This window comes from Marmota marmota, unplaced genomic scaffold, assembly GCF_001458135.2.
Source record: "Marmota marmota marmota unplaced genomic scaffold, marMar, whole genome shotgun sequence".
NCBI lineage: Eukaryota > Metazoa > Chordata > Mammalia > Rodentia > Sciuridae > Marmota > Marmota marmota.
In genome coordinates, this window is record NW_026000169.1 from 10,723,103 (window position 1) to 10,736,777 (window position 13,675).

At 34.7% G+C, this 13,675-nt stretch overlaps 1 protein-coding gene across 19 annotated transcripts in view; it reads right to left on the bottom strand.

The window, feature by feature from the left end:
- The window catches only part of Sox5 (SRY-box transcription factor 5), a 960,532-nt gene that overhangs the window by 91,842 nt on the left and 855,015 nt on the right, over positions 1–13,675 (bottom strand). For all 19 annotated transcript variants that reach the window (XM_048787312.1, XM_048787308.1, XM_048787306.1 and 16 more), the window contains one exon: positions 11,016–11,101. In XM_048787312.1, the coding sequence (XP_048643269.1) occupies positions 11,016–11,101 (86 nt within the window). The remainder of the gene's footprint in view (positions 1–11,015; positions 11,102–13,675) is intronic.

A 13,675-nucleotide genomic window follows, 5' to 3' on the forward strand; every position in this document is an offset into this window, starting at 1 on the left:
CCCATTGCTACCAATCCTTTACCAGATTTCATTTGCTTTTCTTTCTTCTCTTTCTTCTTCTTCGTTTTTTTTTTTTTTTTGTGATGTAGGGGATCAAAATCTTGGCCTTGTAATTCGAGGCAAGTGTGATACCACTGAGCTAAATCCCCAGCCCTCAAGGTTTCTTTAAACAATAAAAAATAATATTAATAGCAGCTAATAAGACCCATTAAATCAGCCAATAGTATGATGCAATGATTCTTGCCCAGCTCATAGTATTTGATAAATGACAATTGATACTTCTACTGTTTTCAGCACTTCATATATATCATCTCATTTAATCCCCACCAAACAATATCATTTATATCCACATTTTATAGATGAGAAAATTGAGACATGGAGAGGTAAGAAAATTGCCCAAGTCACAAAGCTAGTAGGCAGCAGCACCATGGTTTAAGGCATGGATGACTGCAGGTTGTGCATGGATAGCCACCAATGTTATATTGCCTCTCTCTATAGAATAGTGCCTCTTAACATATTAATCTAAAGATAGCACCTTAACATAATAAAAATTTGCTTTAGTCTTTATGTTATTTTCCTTCTAATTATCTTATAAGAGATGAATTTTTTGTGTGTAATTAAGAAGAAGTTTTATGTAATGCAATTTGCATGCTCCATTCAAGTGCTTTGAACCTTACCAATAAGGGATAATATTCATAGGTCATCTTAAACAGTTTTGTGATACCAACAATAACAAAACTGCATTTGTTCTTCTTAAAGGACATCTGTTCTCATTTGGGTTACTAGTCCCATTAAGGTGAAATTTTTACTTTTGTAAAATTTCACTCCCAATGTGGAATTTCTCTCCATAAAACATTTTTAACTAAATCTTACTAGTAACATGAACTACACGAACAATTGGGCTGAAGAGCAAATCTTTAACATATACATAATCTGTGAACTAGAAGAATATTAGTTCTCTCTTCTTATACATAGTCAAATCTAGAAACTTGAATAGTTCTGTTTTTCTTGATAAAATAAAAACTGTATATTTTTACAATTATGATAAATTGGTATTATTCCTAGAATTATGTCTATTGTTGGCCTTGAGCCTAGCAATCCTTTTAAGTACATTAATTAGCCCAGAAACATTTGAGAGTCACCTAAACATGTTTTCATTAAGAGAACACAGGATGCCATCAAGAAAACAGGCATCAAGTTGTGACCAGAAAACTTGGCACTAATAGTCATATTATTTTAGTGCAGGCAATGCTAAAACTTTGAATATAATTTTGAAGTTTACTATGTGTTTGATTAGTCATTAGAGTGAAAATGGGCACTGGAAAAGCACATGACTTGTTATATTTATTCATATGTAATATGACAGACACCAGGAAACTACTGAAAGCAAGAAAGTAAAGAAATAGCATAAAAAAGACACTGGTTGTATTATCTCCATTGTCCAAATGTCAAACACCTCCTGGGAACCCTAGAGGTGGTAATAACTATGGAAGCAGCTCCTAACAGGTTCTTCCTTAAAGGGGATTCTGGAAAACTGCTGGGCTCTGACTCTAGCCCATATGGGCTTGGAAAAGTCAGAGAAAATGTTGGCTGCACTTTTTCAGGCCTATTTGCATATGTTCTTTAGTATGCAGAATGTCTCTGTATATAATTTAATTGTTGTTGGGTTTTTTTGTCTCTATTAATACATATGCAAATGACTCACTCTTGCAGCTGTGCTGTATTAATCATATGTGTGCTTCTGTCTGTCTGCCCTGCAGGCTCAGGGTCGAAGGGAGAGGAAAAGAGGGAATTCGGTCTTTTAACCTGCAAGAAAATTCACTCATGCAGACAGAAGTCCAACAGCAAATAGCCCAGCAGGGTTGCAACTGAAATGAGAAACAGTTGATCATTTTTTACCGTGTATGGAAATGACTGTGATCTGAAACTTAAGCTGAGTAGCATGGTATTTGGTAGGTAAAGAAGAATATTTAAAAGTACTCATCCTTTCAATTCTTTCAATAATATGATCTAGCAAGCTCTTGATAGCATGTACACAGCATCTAGATCTTTCCATATGGTTATTCTTCCTATTGATTTTCTGGAGGTTTGTCTTGGTCAGACACTTAAAGCCATGCTCAGCCACTCAAAGTGCTGGAAAATATGAAGCAGGTCATAATTATGGACCTTCTTCAGGGACTAGCAGGAGTTTGTTAAAAAAAAGAAAAAGAAAAAAAAAAGAACTTCAGTTTTTATTCATATCTACCCTGATGTTACTATGTAAGACAGAAGCTTACGCCATTTCCACCATAACTTGAACATAGCTTTGATGGCTATGAAAATTGATTTCAGCTGATGTCTTATATGATTCCTTCTCTTAACATGATTACAAATCATTGACCACTCTATCTACCCCAGAGAATGCATGTTACTGATGTTAGCAGTTGCTACAGAACATGCAATTTCATTTTTGACAACTTGGAATTTTATGCCTTTATTCCAAAAATATTATGAATTTCTTAAAAGTATTCTACTAAAATTATTTTTAAAGTTTAATTAATTCAATAAAATGCATGATTTGAATGCTACTTGCTTATTTTGAGTAAAATATGACTGTCCAAGAAGAATTTCAATCTTTTTTTCCTTCTGCTTATCATTATTAATCATTGGTTGGACTCGACATTTTTGGCTTCCTATAGGTAGAACAGGTGGCAACCATCTTTTGGCCAAGACAAATACAGTATTTATAAAGTGAGAAGTAAGTGGATAAATATTTTCTTCTAATTTCAAATCTTGGATGCTTAGTGAAAAAAACAGAAATAGGATACTACAGTACAACTATTACTATTAAAAGATTCATGATGTTCATTAAGTAAAATGCAAATTAACAAAATGAATATGAAAAATAAATGTTAGATGGATGACTGTTGCCATCATTTAATTTTATTAATTAGAAACAGAAAATTCACTTAGCTGATTTCATCTAGTCACAAATGTCCAAATAGCCAAGGTTTAACTTTATTTTGTATAAATAGCTATACTCATTTTCAATATGGAAATTAAGCTAGATTAGTTTTTTTTATATAAATAAATCCCCCTTCTTTAAAAAGAAAAAAACCAATATCATGAAAACAAATATCAAAATCATCATTTGCTCTTGGAAGAAAAAAAAATAGAGGAAAAGGAAGAGAGTTTAAGAAAAGGAAAGGGAAGAAAGAGCAAAAGGTAAACTCAGTATCAGAGATTATTAATTGCTAGTTACTCTTTTGATAACTATATCCTCTAATTATGTGAAATCAATTTACTTCAGTATTTCCTGGAAATAACTAGATGAGTTGTACTGATATGCTAACATATAACAGGAGAATTGACTTCAAAAGAATTAGATAACAGTAATAAGTGAAAATAATCTCTCTCTCTCTCTCTCTCTCTCTCTCTCTCTCTCTCTCTCTCTCTCTCTTTCTGCAACAGTCCATGACTATCATAAAGTAAAGAGAAGATGGGGCTAGAAAGACAGAGCTGAGGATTTCTCATATCGTAAGAATCTTCCAATAGGGCCTAAGAAAACAAAGTTTCCTGTTAATTTGCTCCAGAAATTAACCATATACTGTTTATGAAATATGATGTCAAGATCATTGTAATGTTTTGAGCAACCAATAAAAAAAAATTACCATGACCTAATAATGCTGACATGACAGTTTCATTTTATAAATATGTACTGAGTATCTGCTCCGTGCTAGGCATCCTTCTGGATACTTGAGATACATTATTAAACAACAACAAAAATGACAATCCTGTCCTGCTGGGGTGGTATGTCTGCATCAGATGGACAATACACAAGAAACATAATGAGTAGGTTATATAGTGAAGGGTGAAGGTGATTAGTGCTATAGACAAAAGGCAGAACAGGGAAGTGTGGTATTTCCTGGAAGGTTATTTTATGACTTAAATATGTTGGTTAGGTAGGCATCGGGAAGATGATATCAGAGCAAATATGTGAATGAAATGATAGCGTAAGGCTTCCAGGCAGAGGGAAGAGTTTTCAGTAGAAGAGACAGTATAAAACTCTAAGGTAAGAGCATGCCTTGCCAAGTAAGGGGACAGAAAATAGACCCAGTATAGCTGCAACAGACTGAGTAAGACAGCAAAGAAAAATGGTCATAAAAATCTACATTTGGTAAATACCACAGTACCAAATATGCTAGGCACATAAAGTGCTTTCATATGTTTCATTTTATTTAATTAAATAAGAATAATTTCTTATAAAGTTTCAACACCAGTTTTAGAAGTGAATTCAAACATTATTTTTCTTCTTATATGAGCCAAGGATGCCTTTGATTTTTGCATTTCTGCTATTGTCTATTTTAAAAGGATGGGGATTAATTTGTATAGGAAACTAATTGTTAATATTGAGCTTAATTTCATCATTATACAGCAGGAGAGCTATTTGTGAAAAATAGATAATTTCTTGTAAGTGTAATGCTAAAATTAATTCTTCATCCTTTAATTAACATTTATTTATTGAGTCCATAAAATATTTTAAACTCTTGGGTAAGTGCAAACAATAGTGAGCCACTGACTTCATGGGTTTTGCTATCTGGTAGAAGCAAGAAAGTAGGATTTAAAGCATTTTGTATAAATGCTATAAAAAGGGAAAATACAGTGTGCTCTTGAGACACATAGAATCTATGTTAATCTAGACATGGTATCATTGCAGGATTCCCCTCCCAAAAGCAATATTTTTACATGAAAACTTAGGGATAAGTAGGAGGTGGTTAAAGATGATGAGTAACCATGTTCAGGAAGAGGAAACACCACTTATAAAGATCCAAGGGTTGAGACAGAACGTGAAAACAAGAGAGAGGCATTTAAGGTCTTTAAACAGTAGGAATATATGACCAGATTTTTTTTTTTAATCAGAGACATCATTCTGACTAGCATACAGTATAGAATGTACTGAATGGGCAAGATCAAGACATAAAGACCAGTGCAGAGGCTTGTGTGGTGATTTGGAAAAGTAGTAAGGGTATCCTGACCTAGAATAGTGATGGTTATGATAGAAAGAAGAGGTTGGATTCCTGATGTATTTAGTGGATGTACAAATAGGCAGTGAATTAACAAACATAATTGGAAGAGGGAGGACGAGAAGAAGGATAGTGCTCCTGTTTCTGAGTTGATGGATAGATGGAATGAAGCCATTCACTAAGACCAGAGAACAAGCAGGCGTGGACACAGGGAGGACAATAAGTGCTGAGATCCACTTTATATGGTATTTATAGTCTTTCTAATCATCTATGAATTTCCTCTTGATAGCCAACAAGCACTTGGCTATGTGGGTTAAAAGCTCAGGAAGGTCTTAAAGGCATTATATAAGGTCAGATTTGTCATAAAAAAATAAATCAGATACCACACATGTTAATTTACATTATTTACATACATATTCTAGATTAAGTCAAATTTTCTCTATTAAAAATAAAATATAGGGGCTGGGGTTGTGGCTCAGTGGTAGAGTGCTTGCCTATTATGTGTGAGGCACTGAGTTAAATTCTCAGGACCACATATAAATAAATAAAAGTAAAGGTCCATTGACAAATAAAAAAAATAAAAAATAAAAAATATGACAATATTTAAACATTTTAACTGTTTCCAAAAGCACATGGTGAAGTGAATTTTTTATAGGAAGTATTTTTCATTACATGGTAAGTATCTCCAGGGAAATAAATAATAGTTAAGTAATAAACAGTGGTATTATTAAAAGCATGTCATTTTGCTTGTCTTTTAAAATAGTTGTACTTGTCTCTATTCTTTCTTTAGTAAAGCACTGAATTTTACTTATCATAATATTATCCAAGTGTGAAGAATCATATGCAAAAGGCTATTTCAAAAGAAAACACAAATGGTAGGTAAACAAAGTCAACCATGAGTAGGAACACATTTAAAATGCCCTTTATTAGCTCTAGGTGTTATTAAAAAAAAAGTAGTTTGAATTAACATATATCTGTGTAAAGAGGCATAAAATGGAAAATTCAGAGTCTGAAGTAGACAGCTGTCATTATAATTCCTGCTGCTAGTACTGCAAAGTACATAAAGTATTTGTATTAGTGCCAATTAATCAGCATTATTGTTACAATTTGATTAGCCAGTTACTGAGTTATTAAATGTCTTAAGAGGGGCAATGTCTCCAATATTGAAGATAAAAACCCCTGTACTTGGAGAAGAAATGTAACTCTTTAAGAACCATGGAGTTTAGATTGTGGCCCAGCTTTCCTTTTTGTCAAAAGGACATATTGACACGTAGGTATTGTAGTAATAATTAAATAAGATAATCCATGTAAAACTTAACCGAGGAGCCTAGCATAATAAAGTAGTCCATAAAACCTGGCTAGAAGTAACTAGTGACTTTAGTTGTGAAGGCACTTACGTAAGGTCAGTCATTATGTTTGGGCCCAAGGAGAATGAAACATCATCATACTTTTGTTTAAAATACATATTTCACCTCCTACTACACTATTCCCACTACCACGGAATGAAGATTCATTCAGAGAATCACTTTTTCTTTGCCAAGGCTATTTCAGTTCTTCCCCCAACTGGTCCTCGTGCTGTTACCCCAACTCCTCCTTCCCACTGATGACTTAGGAAGTGCTCCTATGAGCTTACCACTCACTATTTAAGATAAATAAGAACACATTAAGCTAAAACAGAAAACAAAATAAGTAAGTAAATAAGCCACAACAAAAAACTGACTAATAGTTCCAAAAAAAGATACCAGCCATCGGTAGCAGACAGCATCCATACCACCATCTCCCCTCATTACCTGGGTGATCTAGCCCTCATTCAATCAACACATAGGATGTCCTTTATCTGTTTCTCATTCTCCCCACTCTACCTTTTCTATCCCACAATACATATGAGGTGATATCTGGTGAGGGAAGTGAAGAGAAAGAGCACTGGGTCTACAGTTTTATGGAGAGCTTAGATCTTTTTTTTTAATTAATTAATGTATTTTAATTAGGTATATATGATGGCAGAATGCACTTTGATACATTGTACACAAATAATTGCAACACAACTTTACATTTCTATGGTTATACATGATGTAGCATCACACCATTTGTGCAGTCATACATGTACCTAGGGAATAATGTCCTTCTCATTCTACTATACCCCTTCCTTTCCCTCCCCTTTGCCTAATCAAAGTTCCTCCATTTTTCCCATGGCCCCCAACCCCATTATGAATCAGCATCCACTTATCAGAGAGAACATTCAACCTTTGGTTTGAGGGGATTGGCTTACTTAGCTTAGCATAATATTCTCCAACTCTATCCATTTACCTGCAAATGCCATAATTTTATTCTCTTTTAATGCTGAGTAATATTCCATTGTGTATATATACCACAGTTTCTTTATCCACACATCTGTTGAAGGACATCTAGATTGCTTCCATAGTTTTGCTATTGTGAACTGAGCTGCTATAGACTCAGTTCTATATGTGGCTGCATTACTATAGTATGCTGATTATTGAGAAAGCTGCTCTTCCCTTCCTATCCAATTGAGGAGACAGAATTCACAAGAACTGGAGAGGCCAGGAAAAAAAAGGTTTACATGTCATTCCTCAACTGGTTGTTTATTGTGTTAAAAACCTAAAATCTTACCTACTTGGACAATGGTGAGAGTTCTTCAGAAAACTTGGCATGTGATGGCTTAGGGGTGTGCAACTAAAGACACAGCTATTCCTGTTTATTCTTCTGCAGTTTTCTAGAGCTGGGGGTGGGTTTGAGGAGAAGGATGGGGATATTTTCTGGAAACTGGGACCAAGACTTTGTGCACCTGTGGCGGTCCTAGAAGACACAGATGAGAGCCTAAGCAAGGATTGCAGTGTGCTCCAGGAAGGTGCACTGAGGTTGAAGAAAGAGGAAGGCATCTTACTACCAAAGCAGCTTCTGGTCCACAGTGGTGATATCCCAAATTAAAAGAGGGTTGGACAAAAACCAGGAAAAGCTGAACAGTATCCAAAGAAAGCACACATCATTATTACCATCATCATCTCCAGGGTGTCTAAGTGGCAAAGACACTTTCTTTCGTCAATCTGCATTTCCACAGGTGCTAAGTTGGAATTGAGGAAGGTAAAGAAGTTATCTACCTTCTTTCTCACTTCTGGTCTCAAGAGTTGGGATTCATGATTAATGAGAAAAGGGGAAGCAGTGAGATGTGAATCAGGTAGAGATTAAAGTTATGAGCGAAATAGAATGTCCTTTTTTCTTTCTTTCTTTTTTTCTTTTCTTTTCTTTTTTCTTTTTTTTTTTAAGTACCAGGAATCAAAGCCAGGGGACTTAACTACTGAGCTACATCCCCATTTTTAGACAGGATCTTGCTAAGCTGCTTAGGTCCTCGCTATGTTGCCGAGTCTGGCTTTGAATTTGCAATCCTCCTGCCTCAGCCTCCCCAGTAGCTTGGATTATAGTCATGTACCATTGTGCCTGGCCAGAGAACTGAATCTTAAAAACTGAAAGGAACCAGGAAGCTCTGTAATGTATTCAATGTAAAAGATGAACAGTGGATATTTAACAGAATATAATTAAAAGCAGAGTCTGGAGAAAATTAAACATGGTTCATAATGTTTTACTCCACTGAGATGAAACTTCTCAAAAATAGGTTTACAAGACTGGTGGTGGATTTTGTGTAAAGGTTAAGATAAAACTTTCTGATTAGGAATTATAGTTAGTTTTTCTCTGGCCCATGTGGGTAGGTTTGTAACAGGTATCCTTTGTGGGTCTAAGAATGCTGAAGTCAAGTTCATGGGTCTGTGAATACAGTGTTACACATGACTAACAAAGTGAGTTGGTACAGACAGCCTGGTAAAGGTGAGAGTGCCCTCCAAAGAGCCACAGTCTCTGCCGTGAGTGCTTCTGTGATGCGTTTGCATATGAGATCAATGTGTTTGTGTATGAATATCAATCATTTTGTCATTGAATAAAGGCACACGTATGTGTATGGTTTTGTGTGTGTGTGTGTGTGTGTGTGTGCATGCGCACACGCACACACCTTTGTGAATATGTTTTAATGATAGTTAATGGCTTTCTGTGAAAAAGTTTTATATCATTGATTTTCTTGTTGTGTTAGTGTTGATTATCTGAAGCCATAACTAAAACTTATCGGTTTTAATGGGTACAAAACCAGTTGTGTAAAAAGCAAAGTAAAAGCCACATACAACAATTTGTGCCTGTAATCTCAGTTCCCAGAAGGTTGAAGTAGGAGGATTGTAAATGTGAGGCCAGTTTGGGAACTCAGCAAAATCCAATCTCAAAGCAAAAAGCAAACAACTGTGTAAGTACAAGGTCCACAATAGTGAGAAATATGGAATATTTTTGTGTGGTGCTGATTCAAACCCCGCTTGGATTTACAGATCAAATTTTTTAAATATCAAGTAAAGCAAGAACAGGAAATCATTTTTTGATATTTTAAAATCTTATAAATGCTTCAAAACATACTATAAGGAGGGAAATAAAATATTCTAATGCTATATCTGTAGGAAAGAAGTTTAGATTGCCATTTGACAAAGCTACTCTCTACTAGAGTAGCTTGAAATACAAGGGATACCTCCAACTCGCCCTTTCTTCCTCTCACAGCTGATCTCATGGTGAAAGGAAATGATGATGCCTCACTTGCTCTGAAAGCTGGAATCCTAAATCTCTAAAACTCCTATTCCCATGTTCAAGTCTATTGCTGGACATTCTTCCACTTTCCTTTAGTTTCATTACTCTTTTTAGTTTTACCGGTTACAATCACTTTTTCGTATTATAGCTATTCCCAGATGCCATTTCAAAGGATAACAAATGTTATGTTACTTTTATTGTCCCCATGGCTCTAACACTTCCCAAGGTATTTCCAGCTCAAAGAATCAGATACTCAGAGTGTAGTTTTTCATAAAAAAAAAAAGGCGGAATAGAAATGGATGTTATTAAGCTCTGTAGAACACAGTATGCTTCTGCCTTCACACCGGTGGTCCCTCCTGTGAAACTCAACGGGTCTTTCAGAAACCCACGGGTATTCTGACAAATCCATGTGCAGACCAGATGTATCTGTCTCTTAATGTTACAATATAAAACTATATTTTCTTTATAGATGAAGATCATCTATCATGACAATGCATTTTCATGAATACAATTTAATTTTGTTAAGTGCAACTGTTTAATATCTGGCTTTGCAGGCATACTGAGTCTTTCAGCCTGAGAAATGTATAAACCTTTCTCAAGAGGAGATAACCCTATTATTAGATTATCTTCTATTCTCATTAATTGCGTAAGTATAAAGTCTACAACAATAGAAACTATGGAATATTTTGTGTGGTGCTGATTCAAAGATTTAGATGATGAAAGCAACCTTTACTGTAACTTTACTAATCCTCTTTTCAACCTCAAAGTCATAATTTTTGAAATCTTTGGACACCTGGTAAAGTTATTGCTGATTTTTTTGGGTGGATGGGAATATCTATTCTGCACAGCTAATAGGTGTTCCTTGGGAAGTCTGGGATAAAAAGTAATGCTCATTTAGGCTCCTGCTTTTCCCCCTTGGCTCAACTGAGCTGACATGGACAGGAGAACAAAGAGATCTACAGAGTGTTTTTATAATAATTTCTTCAATAATTTTACAGAAATTTTTTTGTTAAGTTGCCTTGGTCTATAAGTGTGTTCAAAAATCAAATATCTTTTACAGGGTTTCTTTCTCTTTTTATCATGATGGGGGCCATTTTGTGACAAAATTACAGCACATAGTAATCAAAGCAAAACTACAGCTCACTTTCTTAAATTGTACCAGGGAGTAAAAAATTAGAATACACTATCTTTAGTACAGAAACAGGTTGAAAAATGAAAAGAATCAGCACCTCAACGTTTGGTTGAGGATCAGCATAAATAAATTTAAAAACAAAAATGTGTGACACAAATATCACTAGTCAGTTGTATTTTGTTTTAACACGATAATAGCTGTTTTCCATATTGACTTAACCTTTGTCTCCTCCTCATTGTTTCCTGACTTACCTGCAGTTGGAGTGGGCCTAAGCCTGGTGTTGCTGCGGCAGCAGCTGCCATGGTAGTTGGGATCAGCTGAACAGGGTAAGGGTCACCTAAGTAAGAGAATAATAGAGGCGTCAGCACCTTTTATCTACTCTCCACCTGCAAATTAAACTCATGCATTCACTCTTTCCAAAAGCCTTCTTTTGTGTGCCTTGCTGAGGCCTAATGAAAAGCTCTATTGTGCAGCCTTTTACTAACACTCTTTTCACAATTCTGGCTGAGAGAGGAATGTGAATAAAAGGCACAAGCAATTAAGGCGGAAACCTCATCCTTTTTTCATGATGTATTTAGGAAAATGGGAGGGGAGTGCGCATTGATCAGAGGGCTGTACTTTATAACACACACACACACACACACACACACATAGATGAACACACACCTGACAATCTTGATATGAGCACAGCAAATCCTTGGCAAATTTACAGTGTTATTATAGAAGGAACTTAACTAAACTTACTTTATTTTAACAAATTGAACATCAAAGATTGAAGCCAAGTGGCTTATCTTCTGAATGATATGCTATTGCCTGGACTCAAGTAACCTCTATCTTTTTTTTTTAATATGCATTTTTAGTTGTAGATAGACACAATACCTTTATTTTATTTATTTTTACATGGTGCTGAAGACTGAACCCACTGCTTCACATGTGCTAAGCAAGCACTCTACCACTGAGCTACAACCCCAGCCCTAATAACCTCTATTTTGTGGACAAATTTATATGAAAAAAAACAATTTATATGTTTTGTAGGTTTCATAAAATATTGGCATCTTTGTTATTTTGGAGATAAAAGTTTATCAAAGTCTATTATAATGATAACAGAAAATAGATGACTTCTTAAAGGATTTTATCTAAAAAATCACAGTCATTCAAATTTAATTTTAAGTTTTATTATATGGTCTATAAAAATATAGACACACATATAGAAAATTATTCTGCATATTTTGATGCAAATTACAACTTTTTTGTTTTACTTTGTAGAGGTGCAACGGGATTTCTACATAAATAAAGTCCAGTGATATAACTAACAATATGAATTATTAGAATTTGGAAAAATGATCATAGAAAATAACTGAAAGCTATAACTGTAAGAAAAATTTATAATATAAAATGTGTTTTATAAATCTAAATCTTCAAAAGAACATATTGAAACTGCATACAAGATAATTCAGTTAAGAGATTAATTACAAATATTTATTGAATACCTTCTATGTGTTAAGCACTGTTCTTGCCACTCGAAATAAAGCTTTGAAAAAGACTAAGATGATGATAGAATTTAAAGAAGCTTACACTCTAGGCTCCTGGAAATGACCCCTAGCAGTGTGTTCATAAGGTCATATATTTTCATATTTTTCACTTTCCTTAATTTCATACTTTGTTGTGATTCCTTATTATAAACGAATATGAGTATGTTGTATTTTTATTTGAAATTGCGCCCCTCAAATTATGTTTCAGGTTTCAAAATACTTGGATCTATCTCTGTTGATCAGGCCTTCCCAGAGCTTACTGTAAATGGGGAAGAAGATACTAAATTATTAGTATAAAATGAAATGACATTTAGATAGGTAAGTATACAATGTTATGGACTCTATTGTGGGTGCCTCAAACCTGTCCTAAGAGGTCGATGATACTTTAGGAATAAGTCATGTTTAAGCTGAAATTTTATCTAAGGCAAAGAAGGCAGATAGGCAAAGATAAGCAAAGAAGGGAACGAAGAAGGTTCTAGAAGAGATACAATTTTCATGAAGAGTTGGAGTCAAACAAAAGCTTAAATCATAGCCCAGTTCCTACTTTGCTTAAGTACAGAGAGCAGGTTAGGAAGGAATAATCAAAGGGGCTAAAGTTTTAGGCTATAGGATTAAAGAAACCAAAAAATACCAAGATCATTTGAGTTGGAGATTGAAAACTGCTAACAGATGCAGAAATCTGTATAATAGGTAGCAATGAACTAAACTCCAGCAGTGACATCAGAAAGGAGAGTGACAGGGAGATTGAAGCAGCACTTAAGGAGTAAGACTGATGAAACTTATGACTGTTTGCATAGGAGAGTAAGAGAGAACCCAAGGATGACTTCTAGGTTTTTCACTTGAACAACTGATTGAAGAGTGTTGCTGTATGTTGGGTTTGTAAACATGGACAAGAAGCAACATGACCAGGATGGACTTAGGTGGTGGGGGGAGTCACAGGGGAAGGAGCAAAGACATCTGTTTTGTGCATTTTAAGCTTGAAATTATTGTCAATGTCCAAAGTGAGGCATTCATTAGACATTTGATACACGTTAGGATTTTAGGGAAGTTCAAATAGAGAAATAAATTTGAGAGTGGTTAGCATATATCTGACATTTAAAGCTTAAAAACATGAAGGATGCCACTTAGGAGTTAACTGTAGATAGTAAAAAGAGGTTCAAGGATTTCATTGTGGACTTACATTACAGAGAGGTAAGTAGCAAAATAGACTGAGAAGAAATGTAAATCTGGTATTCCAAAAGCCAAGTAAAGAAAGGTTCACATATAATGAACTATCACTTTTTTTTTACATTTTCCATAATATTTAATTTTCTCTATTCACTCTTCAGTTTTAAATTAAAAAGAATATGTTCCAACTTAGTAATACCAATTTTAAAGGC